This window comes from Pempheris klunzingeri, chromosome 15, assembly GCF_042242105.1.
Source record: "Pempheris klunzingeri isolate RE-2024b chromosome 15, fPemKlu1.hap1, whole genome shotgun sequence".
NCBI classification, from domain to species: domain Eukaryota; kingdom Metazoa; phylum Chordata; class Actinopteri; order Acropomatiformes; family Pempheridae; genus Pempheris; species Pempheris klunzingeri.
The window spans coordinates 5,727,698-5,744,631 of NC_092026.1; the positions used below are offsets into that span (position 1 = coordinate 5,727,698).

Genomic DNA, 16,934 nt, shown 5'->3' on the forward strand with positions numbered 1-16,934 from the left:
TGGTTTTAATCTGTGTTTAATCTCTTATTAACAAAAAGCCATTCTATGATACTTGCATTGTATAACTGTCTTTCAGTTTGTCTATGTATACTGTATCTGTCCCTACCAAGTAAACCATTGATAATAACCTTTTTTTGGGGTTCATGCTCAGTAAAGACCAACCATTTTAAAACCACAACTATGGCCCTTCAAGTTCCTAGAGGTCGTTTGTATAACTGATCTTAGTGTATTGTACAGTGGGCATAAGATGTTAAATGCATCTGAAGGGTTTCTTGAGAAATGAAAAAAGCTCCCAACATCTTCAATTAGCGTCAGTCAGGGAGCACTGTTCTCCTGTTTACTTTTTGTAGAGCAGAAGCTAAGATAAAGGATGAGACAAAGGTGACAGACCGACAGAGGTCCAAGTCAGTTACAATGAAAGAAAGATGGGGTGCAGTTAGGAGGGTGGACAGGTCAGGGATGATGGCGGAAAAAGTTAGCCTCTATGACTCTGATGTGGTACACAGGTCCAAAAGCCAGATTATCCTATTTTATGCTCACATGAACAAGGCAAATGGAGCGAGGAAGATATGCAAATTGCTGTCTAATTGGCCTGTCAGGATAGTGAAGCCCTGTCAAACCACTGTCAGAGAGGGAGAGAGCAAGACCGAGAGAACACAGAGAATTACTGGATTAGTTTCAGCTGCCATTCACTGCACATTTCATTAAGTAATTTCAGCTCACATCACGACCATGGGTCAGTGCTCTATCCTTGAAGAGCAGGTTCTTTCAACCGTCATTTTGAGAAACGAGAGGCAGCACTTCTCATCACCCTCCACCTTCCACCTTCCACCTTCTGTCTGTCTCCCAAAACCAAAAACACAGACACTGCCAGTAAACACGTTTTCCCTGGTTCCGTTGCAGGTGGCACAAGGAAGGCAGCAGAGGTGGTGAAAAAAACTAAATGTTAAAATTGGAATAAATCTGTTGAAAAGTGTCAGTCAAATAGCAAACTGTGCCATCTTCTTCTCTAGTAATGATAAAAGACAGTCACTTAATATTTTATCAACATCTTTATTAATACTGATAGATCTATTAGAGCTCTTGTCAGACATCGATATAGTACATTACGTGGCCATTTATTCCATAGAGTGCTGCATGTTAACTACAGGCTGACTCAGCCACATCACCCTTAACTGTTTTCCTACACCTGTCAAGCTGTCCATTCCCATATAGAGGAACTGTAATAGTGGCAGATCTACCAGTCAAAATCCTTTTTATTTTTACACATAAGATCCCTTTTATTATTCATAAGAAAGTATTGGCCAAGCAAAAAGCTACCTACTCTATTCTACTCACAGCTACACACACACACGAATAACAACTGCGGCTTACATTAGAGAATTCTTTTGAAAAGGCTAAAAAAAAAGTCAATGCTCTCTAAACTTTTTGATTGAAAATAATCATTTTTACTACAGTATTTTCTTAGTGGTGAAAATTGTAGTTAACAAAGCTAATTTGTCTACTATGATAAATTGATACAATGCACTGTTTCGTGTTATGGTATACAATAAGATGTATTAGGATCATATGCACACTATTCCCAAGATCATTTGCTTTGTGTGTATGAAAAAATGTAGACCAGGATTCACCATAACTTCATAGACATACTCACAGCCTACAATCATTACGAGTGGACACAGGAAAAAAAGAAAAATAGAGGGAAAAATTGAAAATCATCACATGGTGTCAAGAAATGAGAGGCAGATCTAGTGCAGAATAGAAAAAGGGGATAATAGTGTAATAAGGAAGGGGACTGGGTCTTCTGGAAAATCAATCAGAGGCTAAGAGGTTGTTTGACGCTGTGAGCAACTTTGACAATACATTGATGACAGAGCTCTAGTGGAGCATTACTGGACATGTAACTACTCTGAACATCTTATATGGCTCCAATCAGGGAGGCTTGGTGACTCCCACCATATGAATGGTTTTCCCCATTTGTCAGCGTGTGCCAGAAAATGTGTTGACGTTTTCAGTTGGATGTGATTTTTGGATAAGGTCCTGAAACAATGTGCTAGATGATCACAAGTATCCCTCATAGCAGAAGCAGTTTGAAGTGCCTTGTTATTTATACTGTAGTTTCAGTGAAACTAGACAAAAATACAAATTAGCACAATTTCAATAATGCGGAGTACAGGATGACACAGTATTATTTGACAATATTTAAAGGTCACACACTCTCTATGTTAAGCAATGAATTGAATGTTAAGGAATAAAACCTTGGGAATAACCCTGTGTGAGACTAACAGTACAGTCAAACACAGATGGCTTCTAAAGAGGATGGAGGAAGTGTAATCCATTACATCCTGTAGACAACAGAAGGCGATAAACATTTATAGTTGCAGTCTAACTTACACAAACACGCTCAGACAAACAAACACACAAACATCACCTGCAGGACGAGAGGGAAGTGTGGTGTGGAGATCACAATTCGCCTGGTCAGTAATAAAAAAAAATGTTTTTCCATTTCTTTTGTCTTATGCTAAATTGTCTTTTTAATTAGGACTTTTTATAACACTCTATAATATTGAGTGAAAGCACGAAACATTTAATGAATTTGGTTGCTGCATTTCTTCCGAGGAGAGTGTGACCGTCTCTCTGCCTTTCAGATAATTAGATACATATCCAGATACAATGGTCTGTGATCCAATACAAAAATGATCCAAGATAAATTTGAAAAGATAAGACAGACAGCGATTCAAAGCTGGCCTGATACAATTCAGTTCAGAAGTGATTTAATACTTAATAGGATTTGACACTGAAAAGATGTATCTTTTTTCCAATATGTATTAGTTAATCTTTGTGCCCCTTGTACCTTTAGTAAGAGTTATAATATCCCTCTTTTCTACTCCAATTCTAGCTCTACATAGCAAAAACAATAAACTAACTCTAAACCAAATAAACTTAGATTCAGTGAATATTTCAACAGAACAGTGGCTTTCCTCTCTGACACATTATTTAAATTTAAACTTTGCTAATAATATATGTGAGAATTTCCATTTACCTGAAGCCTTCAATCAATTAACAACTGCACAACTGCAGCACTAAAAGGCAATCATTATGTAGGTATTATTCATCATATGTGACCCTGTGTTTCTTCATTTTGGTGCACATTCTTGCCCTCATGTAACTTCTTAATTTTGACAACATCAACCTTAAAAAGCTGAATGAATATGAAGACCAGATGCTAATGCACCAGAAAAACTAATGGAGCAAATATCATTGATGGAGAACAGCTTCCTCCTTCAATTATATTCAGATCTGAAGTAAATCTGTGATACTCTGACATTTAATTTTGAGAAATGTAATAATTTAATACAATTAACATTTTGAAACTAAAATGTTACCGTCTCCCCCTCTCTACAATGATTTGATCTAAATAAAATGTTCAAAGCTTTTAAAGGTCTTCCTGTATAAACAACAGGCCCTGCAGGGAGAGTGAATGGCAAGCTAATAGTCATGGGGGCAAACGTCCAGGTCAGACACAAGGTCAAGTGAGAGCAATGTCATTAAAATGTGACTAGCACGATATCTCTCTGATTTGTAATACGAGGAGGTTGTTGTCTCTGGTATGAAAAATATGATTGGCGGAGAAGTTCAAATGAGGATGTTGCTGTGATGACAAAGGAGTGGGAAAAAAAGACGAGGAGAGAGATGCAGCGAGGCCAAAAGGAAACCAGAAGAAGGACTGAGAGGACTGAGAGGGAGAAAAAAGGGGAATGTATCTGTCCTGCTGGGAATAAAGGCGCGATGGGTGTGGAGGCGTAGCACTGAACCTCATGTCCTAAGGCAAGGAGGAGATATCAATACACACACTCTGACGGCTCACTGAGAGCCAGTCTCCTGCTCTGAGCAGAGAAAAAATAGATGGAAGAGTACAAGGAGAAAGGCTTGTGCAGAAAACACAGTGAAAACCCCAAAATCACAGAGGACTTGTGTCTGAGCCTGGCATAATTTTAAAGCGTTTTATCCCTTTTTCTGAACATTTACACTTTTTAGCATTGTAAGACACAGACATACACACAATACAGCACAACCATGAAGTATAATGAAACAGTATTATTCTAGTCTGGATAAGTGGGACTAATAGGGACAATAACAATTGTAAACTGGTATCATGTACAATGATGTAATGGTAATACTGGATTTATGTAATGAACCAAGTTACCACATTTTATATTTATATAATTTATATATCATTATTTTACCACTTGGGGCAACAGAACAAACTCTACACATATATATTGTCCTTTTAAGTTGTACTAGCAGACACTAAGCAGCGTTAGGTTTCATTTTGAGTTCAAGTCCAATATTTCCTCCTCGTTTGGCTCTGTTTTGGTCTCAACCAACTACTACTCTCTTTAGCTGTTAAATGAGCCACTATGTTCACCAGCTAGTCACTACATATGTCTGTCTGCCTTTTTTGCAGAGCAGGTAGAGAACTGTTGGTTTATCAGAGATTTTCATTGAAAACAGCTCCACAGCTGGAAATATGGTTGATGAGAGCTGTGACACTGAACCAAAAGAGAAGAGGCCCAGAAAACCAAAACATGGAGCTAAAGAGCTCTTTAGAGCTGAAGCGAACTGCAGGATCATCATCTCTGAGCGACACCATTCACATTACCATTTAGTGCTTTAATGTGACAGAGTGATAATAAAGTTTATTTAGGGGTTTACATTAACAGGCAACTTATTTCATTTTCTATACAGGTTTGCAACAGAGAGATCCTGGTGGGTGTCAGTCCTCTGAAGAGCTTACAGAATCTCTGATGTTCTGCATCTGCTTCGTGTTGCAGACCTGCCACACAATTACCTCACGTCTAAGCACCCACTGCAGAAATTTAACAGCTACACAAAGGCAAAGAGGACGGAGTAAAGGAGAGAGAGACAGAAAGGGAGAGGCAGGAAAAGTGATATGTTCCTCTTTTCCTCGGGGCAGGCAGACAGACACCTGCGTGGTTTGATCAGACTGTCCCTTCAAAACTCTCACTTATCCTTTGATGATCCATCACACCACCTCTTTCTATTCCTCCTCTCTGTCTCTCTCTTTGTCACACACACACACACAAACACCTATCCCTATTTCATACCTTTGTTTCTCCCTTTCATCTCCCAAGCTCCCTTTTTCTAACATTTTTTCTCTCTCTACCTCCTTGCGCTGCTTCCACTTTTCCCTCACCACCTTTGAAGTGTGTCAAAGCTCCTGCTTTGAGTCCTACAGTTTAATTAGCACCTCTGTTTTGTCACCTTGGTGCAGTTTCACTTTCAGGTTGTCACTGTGGCTAGACCAGGATTTAGCAAAGTGAAACTTACAACTGTGATGTGAAGATGCTTAACAGCACAACAGCCAAAAGTATAGCCATAATCTAAAAAATAAAATTGTACTTTAATGCAATCATGCAATTAGTTTCTCGTATTTATTTACTCCGCTTTTCCACTCTCCTTTTACTGTCGTGCCTCTCTTTTAGATGGTGATGATATGCCATTCTGCTGTTTCTGAGCAGATGGAGAATATTTTGACTGATACAACACATCAAAGGTTGTTATTGTCATGGTAGCATTGTTTTTGCACAAAGAAAAAGGCAATACAGCTGTAAGCAAAAGAGCATTAGGCTGTGATGAGAACAGGTCAAGCCACCTTGCAGTTTTAATTATGACTACAGACAGCACTGGAGAACTGTGGACCACTTCCTGTTTGTGTCTTCATTGCAAAAACTGGCAAAAATTGATGTGATTCTTTCTGACAGTACTGCAGGAATATTAAAACTTTTCACTCACAATTATTCAATCATCCATCATTGTGACTCATTAACAAGTCAGGTATTGTAAATAATGCATACTCACATATTTCAAATAGCGTGCTTTTCATTACAAAAAACCTGCTCACCTCTGGCTTTGAACTTATGATAATAAGTCCTATGTTTTCCATATCACACTACAAGCAATAAATGGATTTTGACTGTGTGGCTGGTAAAAATAGGAGGACTGAGAAAAATGTAAAATATTTCTATTTTTTCTTTGTTTTCCCTCACAAAGTAACTGTGAACATGGAAGAAACTTTCCACATGGAAAACTACGGAATTTGAAAAATATGTTTGCACCACCTTCACACAATACAGTTTTATCTAAGTGACGTCGGATTCATCAAGTCATGACCACAAGGTTTGGAGTATAAAAAAAACTGTTCATCTGGCATAGTAAACATGTCCCCATGCAAAAAAGTGGAGAGACGATCAACTTCCATGGATAAAACAACAGAGAGAAATAGATCTGTTGCGTCCATTTTGAGTGCAGGTCTTAAAATTCTGTTTGTAAGGAGACTGAGAGGAGCACTGCGTCAACGTGTTGCTTCATCTACTGGTGAGACATGACATAATTCAGGAAGTCCAGTTTGAGTGACAGATCTGTGAATTTAAAGGCTTCTCAGATGCCAAAGCATTGCACGGCAGTTTGTAATACTCCCTGACATAATTGTACAACACCGGAAAGTTGTCACAGCAGCAGTGACATTCATTGTGATGGATCGCGAGGTAAACAGCAGAAACACGCCTTTCACGTCACAAAGTAAGCCATGAAAAATGTGTGCTTGAATGTATCTGCTCAGCCAACACAGCACCTTGCCAAACAACGTTGCATTGTTGTTGCCAACTTTTTTGGTCTTAATGAGGTTTAAGTTAGAATAAATGCATCCCAAGCATGACTGCAATGCGTTTTTGCCCAAATTCAGGAAAGCAGTTGACAAAAAACAATCCTGAAATTTACCACGCTATTGACCCAAGGAAATGTATTGATATACACAACAGGACAAATACGTTGAAGAGTTACTGCCCATTATGAAAGCTGAACTTACAGGCTGTCTCAGCTTCAGCACCTCATGAGTCTCTGATACAAGTCTACATGAGCGACATAATGGTTTTCACTTTGAACACGTAATTACGACCATGTCTGTCTTTTTGGGCATCAAGTCTATTTTCTTGCATCCTACACATATAACTGCAGTGATTGTTTATTGGGCTGTGAGAGCTATCAAAAGAGGTGTGCGCCCACAGCAGTACTGAGGCTTAACACAGCCAACGTAGAAACTGACTGACGACTGAAGCTGCTGCTGCTTTGCTTTTGCAGCCTGTGTAAATCAGGTGATACTGTACCAATGGTGGACTTCACACACAGCTCGGCTGCAGTAGAGATAGAATTTATCAATTACAAGGTGATAAAATGAATGATGATTATGATAATGATGATGAGCTAGAGAGTCCACAAGTAGCAGCAAAACATTCAGGCTCACACTCAAAACACAAGCTCAACAACATAACACTGCCCATCATGCCAACAATGACAAGAATGATGGGAAACTTTACACAAACACATTTACATGCACACCCGTGTGCGCACACACACAAAACCTAAACTACCCAATGAGAACAATCAAACATGTTTTCTCATGGAAGCTGCTTATGACGACCCTCTCTCATTTTCATTGGCCATCTGTCTCCTCCATTCTCCCTTTCCCTCCATTTCTCCAACTACTTTTGTTTCTTTATCCTGTGCGAGTTCTGCAGAGGAGACAATGAACCACAGCACAGTATTCTGGTACCATGATGAATGGGGAGAATCTGTGCCTGTTGACTGTGGCCTTGAGATAAAGAATACGCAAATGAAACTGCCTGCCTGCCTCGCAGCACCCAAGAGTCCACTGCCACCATTCCTCATGCTAATTTGATTGAGAACGCTTGATCAGCAAATACTCCTCGACCCACACACCTTTGCTCCGGCGGGGGGTTGGGGCTTTGGGGGGGCAGAGGATAGAGGGTGCCATCATGCAATGCAGTAATAACACTTTATCTCCGGGATGCCTGTCTCAGCGTATAATGTTCAAGTTAGGCCCACTGTGGGTAGTTTACATCAAAGTGAAATGTGGCACCACAGGAGAGGGCAGGACAGAGTGAGAGACAGACAGGAAAACAGCAAAAGAATACCTAAATCAAAAGGTGAGGTGGGGGAAAAGACAAAGGTATGTGTGAGGCATTCAGGGGAGAAGCACCAATATTGGAAAGCCACTGGATGGGAGAGGGAATAAAGGGTGACGAGAGAAAAGTACAAGAGAGGAGAAAATAGGCAAGTCCTTAACAATCCTCGTCTGTGTTCCCACACTGCAATTAATGTGGAGCCAGAAGGACAGCCTACTCCTTTCTGCAGTAAAACAAAACCAGGATTGATGAGAGTGTCTGTAGTGCATAAGTGACTGCCTGTGTACGGGCTTGCAAGGAGCAAAGTGTTGAGATAGAAAAGAGGAGAAAGGACACTTGGATTGAGGAAAAAAAAGAATGTGGCACTAGGTGGAGAGAAAGGCACAAACGGAGGGGCAGATTGAGATAAAGATTTGAGAGAATAGTTTGAATCCAAGAATAGGGGGTGGGGGGCGATGTGTGAGTTTGTGCAAAACACAGGGAGAGCTGTAGCAGTAGACAATTGCAAAGGAAGATAAATTGGGACAGGGTTGCTCTTTTGATGGCCTTCTTTTTTTTCCAGAGTCTCCTTGGTAGCGATTGTATGGGCTTCATTCATTAGACTGTGAGCAATGAAAAACAAGGAGAGAAATATCACCAGTCAGCAGCCAGTGCAGCGCTCTGCTTTTTCCTCTCGGGCAATATTTCACCCGGCTTGACCTTCTCAAGTCAACAAACCAAGTGTTAATCATGGAGAAACACAATCAAAATTAATTTCCTCTTTTGTCTGGCTGCTCGTTGTGGTGTCATTAAATCGTCACTGCGGCACAGGTTTGGTTACTGGGGAAAGCTATGCACTGTAAATTAGTCAGTAATGCTTGATTGGAGAGAAACAATGACAATATCTTCACTTCCCACCACCAGTTTTGTGATATGAAGAAAAGATGAATTAGGTTTTAGCATAATTACATTTATGTCTCATGTTATGGACACATGGGTTACACTGTACAGCACATGTACAATGCAGCGCTCTTCAAGCCAACTTGAGGTTTCCCATCCCCAACTTAACACAGAGGAACTGGTATCCTATCGCACCTCACAAAGCAATAAAAGCCAAAGCCAACTCCCAACCATGGCTAATTGACCTCCCCAGGACCTTAAGGGAGAAATTGCAGAAAAGCGCAGTGCAGGCAGAAGCAAATTAACTGGAAATTTAATTTGAAAAATTAGGAAACCACCTACGAACCCACCACATTACAGCAAAAGCTTTAAGGGGGAGAAACATTTCTCTGAGCTCACTCCTAAGAACTGCCAAAGTCCCCAAGTTCTTTTCTCCAGCATAAGTTCCCTATATACTTTTCACACTGCATATTCTTCACCCAAGGCTTTCCTTAACTCTGGTGTTTGAGTTTAGAGCATCCGGCTCAGCAAATTACACTGGCATCACCAGTAAACACAGAAGTGTCCAGAAAAACATAGCAGCAACAGTGTGAAAAGGGGGGGACACTGGCCTCCTTAACACTGCCCCCAGACATTTACTTGTGGAGTCCCTTGATGTGGTCGATCTCAGCATCCCCACTGTCCTCTTACCTCAAGCTCCATGCTAACAACTTTGGTTTTGCTTTCAACTCTGCTCTGAAAGCTAGGCTGCTAACCGGAACAAGGAGAAGAGAAAACATCACCTCCAACCAAACTCTACACTCAGAGGTGATCGTAACTTCATGGTCACGGCCAATAAACTTTCAAACAATCGTCCACTCATTCTTAGATCAGCCACTTTCCTAAGCTCATTTGAAACTCAACTCAAAATCCAAAAATTTTGGCGTGACTTGTCTTTGACTTGAGGAGAAGTAGAACTAAACAGCCTTTAACGTGGATCCAGGCTGTTTCACACTCCTCAAGGTTAGCTATATTTACCCATTATTTACAGTACAGCTCAAACAACATTGAAAAACACAAAATCATGGCTGCGCCATTAGAACAAACACACACACAAAAAGGAAAACAGGGAGAGAAAAATAGCTGAGTATCACTTTTGCATGGTTGTCAGGACTGGGATTAATAGCAGCCATTTCGCCATAATGAGCTGTTAAGCGTTAGCTGCCAAAAAGCCTCTTCGTTTGCCTTTGAGTCTCAAAATACTTTGTCCAATTATAACAGTTCTCTCTCCGTCCTGTCACTGTCAGTGTTGCTGTACCTGCGTGATGACTGTCTGATTCCAGCTCTTGTTAGACAACATAATCAGCACATGAAACAATCATCTGGAGATGAGGTTCATAATGATATCGTACTGTCATTATTACATGTGTACCTGTTCTGTGACTCAACCAGACATTCAGTCAGCGCTACGCTCCCAGCTAATGGAAACCATTATGGGCTGTGTGGCAAACATGAGAAGCAATAAAAACTTAAAAAGAACAAGTGTTATCCTGGGGTTGTTTGTCATGAACTACTCAAGGAATGTTAACTGGGTTACAAGGTTGTAGTAACCTTTTCTCCAAAGGCTACAATCAGTTCTCAGTAACCAAACTTCCAGTGAATGCAGAGCATCTATAAATGTAATACTACCTTCAAATACTGCCAAAGGGGGCATCTCCGGACCAAGCCGCCATGTTTTTTTGCTTTGTATGACCATTTATAATGTATTTCTAAGGAGTAATAAAGAGAGATTCATTTTTGTCAGAACATAAATAAATGAATGCTACTGTGGCTGGGACCAAAACAAAGTGCTGCATCATAGAAATGTATGACAGTCAGGCTGGGTTGCTCATAGCAAATAGCAAAATTTGAATGAACACAAATAAATCTTAATCAAAACTTACCTATACATTTTGGAATAGAAATATATTGTGTTGTTTCTTGTGGGTTGTGCACTTTTATATTTTAGCCAGACAGATCTCCAGACTACATTTTTCTACTAGTAGCAGCACTGGTGCTCACTACTGAGACTACTTAAATTGACATTCAACTCAACACAGTCATATTGTTCCATCTAAACTGTATTACTGATGAGTGCTTTTGTGATAAAAAGACTACTTACAGAGATAACAATGGGCTGTTCTAATTTGTATTATTTAACAGATTTTCAATGTTTTATATTATTTCAATATTTTATTTCACTGAGAACAGCTCATAACATTTGTGCTGTTTCACTTTTTTATTCTTCTGGCATCACGGTGATCAGTGTGACCAGCATCACCTCTGGCACCGGGAAAACAAAAACACAAATTGCTGCTTTTTACAGTTTAACATTTGCAAGAATATACTTGTACTTCACCATTAAATTACTTATTTAGCAACTTGAAATTACAAAATACGTATATATTGACAGCTATGAATAATTAAGTGCTGCCCAATTAGCTAACAGCTAATAAGTATTACATACCTCGCTTGGCCTACCAAGAATATAATACCTGGGGAAACTTTATAGATTTGATTGCTTTCATGTGCTTTACTGCTCGCTTGATGGACTCTCTCTGAGCTAATAATGAAGAAGGACTGAAGAGGGAAGTTCATAAACAGTGCGTAAGCATTGATACAAAAACATGCAGTATTAAAGAATAAACAGTAAGAATCAGGACTGTTTTATGCTTACTTAAATGTATCAAAAAAGGTTTTGTGAGGTGAGTGAAGACTGTGCTATTCAAGTACACAAGTTCCCAGGCTCACAATTTCCAACAATTTCCAAGAAAATGTATGTATGTGATGAAGGGACAGCATTTCAACCATGACTGTCAAATGTAATTATGTGTGTGTGTGTGTGTGTGTGTGTGTGTATATATATATATATATATGTATTATAAAATTTTGTAGCATGGTCACAAAAATGGTTACTAAATAGTCTCAGCTTGCAGTCCTCTGAGAACAATCTTGTGGTCAGATTAAATGATGCAATTCAGCAGCAAGAAAAAGGATGACGTATGGCTTCAATTAGCAGAGGCCGTGAAGATATCCCTGTCAGGGGGATTGAAGAAGACGAATCTAAACTTGAAACCTGACAGGATTCTGAAAATAAATGCATTCTCATAAACCTCACTAAGCTCGAATCAGTCAGCTGGCTTTCCTCCTGAAACCCTGGCTAAAAGTTTTATATCAAAGATCAGCACACAAGTTAGAAAGGTGCGATGTTCGTTTACTGTTACAGGTTTGGATTTAATCACATACCCGTGGTGCAGCAACTCTTAAGATTAACAGCATTTCAGTACATCTATTTACGATAAACACAACAGTAACGATATCCAATCCACTATGGGAACAAAAATGTTTTGTCTATTTGTTTACACTGCTAAGGGTGATAAATGGAATTCAGTCTCCATGACAAAGAGTGAGCGCAGAGAACTGTTGGATCATCTGTTTTTGTCTTGTGGTGTAAAGTTGCCACAGTTGCCCGCACACAGTGCTGAAGCATCCTTGTCTCGGCCTCTGTGTGCGAGACAATGTTTGTGTGGGAAGATGTGTGTGCTGTATGTGTGTTATACTCTCTAAATGTGTGTGGGTACTTGAATGTGCATATACTGTACAGCAGATGTTTTTTCTTGTCAGCCTGGCATGTGATTGACAAAAGACAAAAAAGCAGGAAAATGCACAGAACAGAGCAGCTACATGTAGCAGGTGTGTGAATCTGATGAATACAAAAGAACAAAAACATCAGCTGTGTGTATGCAATGGACTTTGCTCCACTTGTGTTAGCTGTAAAAGGCTTTTCTTGGGAGTTGCCAGATAATTTACTCTGATTTGAGACAATAAAGTTGAATTACACAGGTTATACAATATGAATCACATAAAAATACTTGGTATGGCCATGAATAGTCAAGTACCAGAAAAATAGGATAAAAAAATAAATAAAAATGTAAATTTAACAATCAGATAATGAAACCCATAATTCATTGCTTTAACTAATATAAAACCAGAAAATCACAGTAACATTTCAAGGTTAGATGCATCAAAATTTCATTAAAAGCCAACACTATAGCAACGACACCACTGAGTCTAAACTGTGAGGCTATGAGACGAAATATACCAGTGGTGATCTTACTAAAGTGGAAGGAGTCTCTGTCTTTATGTCTGTTCTTCTTGACAACCATTTATCCGATTGACTTCACACTTCACAGGTGTATTGCTGTGGACACGGGGGAGTGCAGTGTCAAGTGTGAAGTCAATTGGATGAGTGGTTCTTGTGAATGCTGCGAGCAGCACTTCCGGCGGCCAAGCAATGGGCGCGCTCTGCAAGGGTACGCGCTCCAAACAGCCTCGGCTCGAATGGGCACTGCGCTAACAAATACGAATGCACTAAAGCATCAGCTGTGTGTGTGTGTGTGTGACAGACTTGATATCCCTGACAAAAAGAACAAAATCATTACAATTAACATGGAGAAACAGAGTTTGTTATGTTAAGTGGTGAATTCTAATTCTAGCGTTAGGTTTTTTTCTCCATGACAAAAATGATTAAGAACCAGGGTTAGCGATCTCGAAAGCATTTACACAGAATAGAAATTCTATAGAACAAGATACAACAATTAGATCTTGTTCATTTCAAAAATAACAACTTTTAGAAACAATTATTAGGCGCATTTAGACTGAACACAACCTACCTCGTGTTAGCTGGAAAAGCTGAAGCTGGAAAAAGCTTTTACACACACATGCATTTACCTGCATAACCACACTTAACGTGTTCACACACACAAACCCCGAAAGACATGTAGGCAGGAGACTTAGAGCCAAATGGAAAGAAATAATGAAACGAAATAATTTTGGTGAAATTTGAGAGCAGTGTTTATACTAACCCGTTACATTCATCTCTTCTGAATAGTGTTTTTGAATCCTCTGCCTTTCACTTGACTTAGGCAGCTCATACCCCTGATCTGCATGATTTATATGGGTCACATTTTCAGGTCAGATTAATCCAGAAAATTCCCATCCCTAGTGAGTGTGTATTTGTTTTTCCTACCAGCATAAGGGACTGGGGCATCCTTGTCTAGAGCTACCAGCGGAGGGTCCAGCAGCACCGTGTCCATGTTCTCTGTGATCACACCGTGGTAAGACGTCTCAATCCACGGCTTGTGCTTGTTGACTGTGGAAAAGAAGAAAATAGAAGAGGAATGCTGTAAACATTATTGTATTTCTTTGTAGTTTTGTAATTGTACTTTTTACTTCAATGCAATTTTCAGCTTATAGCATTATTGTAAGGAACGTTTTGTATCTGTGCTGAGTCCCTTCAAGAGGACCGAGAATGACAAAAACACAAAGCAAGGAAACTTCCGCTTTTTAAAAAACATTATGTTGTGATATTGCCTGTGGTCTGTGATTGATCTCAAATGGAAGTCTGAAGGTAAACAGTGGAAAAATAGTGTGGAAAAAGATTTGTTATTTGTTTGTTGTATCTTGTTGCAGTTTCACGAAGAAAAGAGAAGAAGCCTTTAACATTAATGCACCCACTTGCTTTTTCCCCTTTTCCTCTTTGTATACACTGCTTTCCAATTACTCTCTGTTGGGGGACACTGTTGACAGCCATGTGTCTCCTCACCAATGGTTACAGTGCCATTCGTGCTGAATGGGGCACTCTACACAAAGTACCACAATCAAGAACAGAACCAGGTTTTTGCAACAAAGCTTCTAATACTTTGACTTCTTTGGGCAAACGACCGGCTCTCAGCGGCCCAGAAACTCTTGGTAACTTGGTATATCTATAAACACTTATTGAGTCCTGTGCTGTGCTCTGTGATTGGACCTCTACATCTACTCCTCCTCCAACACCATCACCCTATCTTTCCTTCTCCTGCTATTTTTCTACAAAGCGGAGAATCCAACCACTGTGCCATAAATGTGATTGAAAGTCAGAAGGATGAGCTGGAGATTAACACAGATCACCATCTCACATAGTTACTGACACAGTAAATTAAACGTCCTCCCACTTTCTCGCAGCAGGATCTCACATGTAGACAGATACCAGCGTACAAGATACAAGAACAACCATATGTGCATGTTTGTACACACACACACACACACACACACACACATCTCTGGTGTCACTCACTGCAGCGAGCTGGGGTGTCAACTTGACCTTTCAATCCACTGAAGAGGAACGCTTTGTCTCATGCCAATGAGCAGATGACATGTCCAGCTGGCAGCGATTTAAAATGCATCAAACTGTTCCTAAAACCTCCTCACAGCTTTTCATCTGTTTGGACAAATTTTAGTTTTTTTGTCCTACTATTCCATTTTCTTCAACGCATGTTGCCACACTGAGAGAACAGGGTCAAAGTAAAAAAGTGGAACGTGTTAGGCCTGTACAAAGGAAACGTGTTTGTTTAAAGCAACAAATGAAAAGAAAATTAAACCTGGCAACTAATTACTAACTGGGGAAAACTGGTTATATATATTATCTTCACCCTTCACACTTTTAACAATTTTGCCATGCATTTCAGTGATTTGGATTGGCCTTGATGACATAAAACACAATATACTAATGAGATGAAATGTCATTAACAAAATGCAATTGCTGTGCCCTCTCATTCACACTTGTTTCGACTCCTTCAATTCACTGACAGAGACTGATGACTAGTGATCAATCTAGATGGGAACCTCGCTCTGCTGAGACCAGAGCGAAGAGTGGATTATAGGGAGAAAAAGAGAACCACAAGGGAAAACATTATTCATACTAGGAGTCTCATCTCATGCTCATGCAGGGGATGGAAAGCACTGCAGCAACCAGCATGACTCTGCTCTGCTGGAAGGTGGAGAGAGGAGAGTGGAGGTCTGTCTTCAAGTGCTGTTTAGGCACCCAGAATATTTTGCTTTTAATGGTGGAAAATCGCTAGCGCAAACACCTTCATGGCGTATTGCCGGTTCAGCTTTACCTTTATGCACACTCTTCTCTGTTGGTAAAATTTTCAACCAAAAGGTATGAAATGAACTGAAACAATCCTACATAGAGACTCATCAAAACCATGACTATATTAGACTGAGATGCTGAGGTGACTATTAAACAGACTATAAATCATTTATTGTAAATACATATTAATTCATCATGCTTGCACTGCACTTCATTTACATTTGAAGATGTCTTGACTAAGTATTTTAGCAGCCCACAGCTAGTACAGTTTACTCATGGATGGCAGGTTCAATTTATAGCTCAAGGTCTTACATTTATCCCAAACAAATTGGATGGTGGTTGAGGCAGCAGAGCTGCGACTCTTTAAAGGAAGTCTAATATAAGAGCTGTTTTGTAGAAAGAGCACACAGCAGACCATGAAAATGGGCTGTTTCCAAAATGGCTTTCATGGCATGTAGTACTGTAAGGCTGTTAGTGATGCATTTAAGGTATTCATCTTTGACATCCTGTCTATGAGCCACAGCAATGAAACATAAATTGAGGCATAGTTGAACTTGAAGTTGAAGAAAATCGTCATTAGTTCTGCAGGTATTGGTCTAAACCAATAATCTTTGGCCTGCTGGTGGCGCTACAGAAAAAGTCACGAGATCACCCGATCATCCATTGTAATTTTCTGTGTACCATTGATATCTATCAATGGTACACAGGGATCGCCACAGTCCTTAGAAAACAGACTCTGATGAACAGGATTGCTGTACAAAATATGGTAATCCCAGTGAAACTTATTGTAATATTTTAGCCTGAACTGAAATGGGCTGAGCGACCGACAGACAGAGCATAGCTAATAAAAACTGCTGTTGTTGCATGTAGTTCCTCCTTTAATCATGTTAAAAGTGTCATTGAGTGCAATATGCATGACGTCTTTGGCCATTTCCTAAGGAACATCTGCAGCCATTACAGCATTACAACATCAGACAGCACATTATGGAGGACTAATTCACTTAGCAGAAGAAAGAGTCTAAAAGTGGATCTAGTATGGCACTGGATAAAATCCGATATGACAGTAATATGAACACAGAAATCCAGGAACAAGATAGTGCTTTCCTGTAAATAACATT

At 39.8% G+C, this 16,934-nt stretch overlaps 1 protein-coding gene across 1 annotated transcript in view; it reads right to left on the reverse strand.

The window, feature by feature from the left end:
* clstn2a (calsyntenin 2a) overlaps positions 1 to 14,496 on the reverse strand; it is a 72,282-nt gene extending 57,786 nt beyond the window's left edge. The window contains exons 1-2 of the mRNA XM_070844859.1: positions 14,421 to 14,496; positions 13,933 to 14,055 (exon numbers count right to left, since the gene is read on the reverse strand). Of these exons, the coding sequence (XP_070700960.1) occupies positions 13,933 to 14,055; positions 14,421 to 14,496 (199 nt within the window). The remainder of the gene's footprint in view (positions 1 to 13,932; positions 14,056 to 14,420) is intronic.
* Positions 14,497 to 16,934: the final 2,438 nt, after the last annotated feature.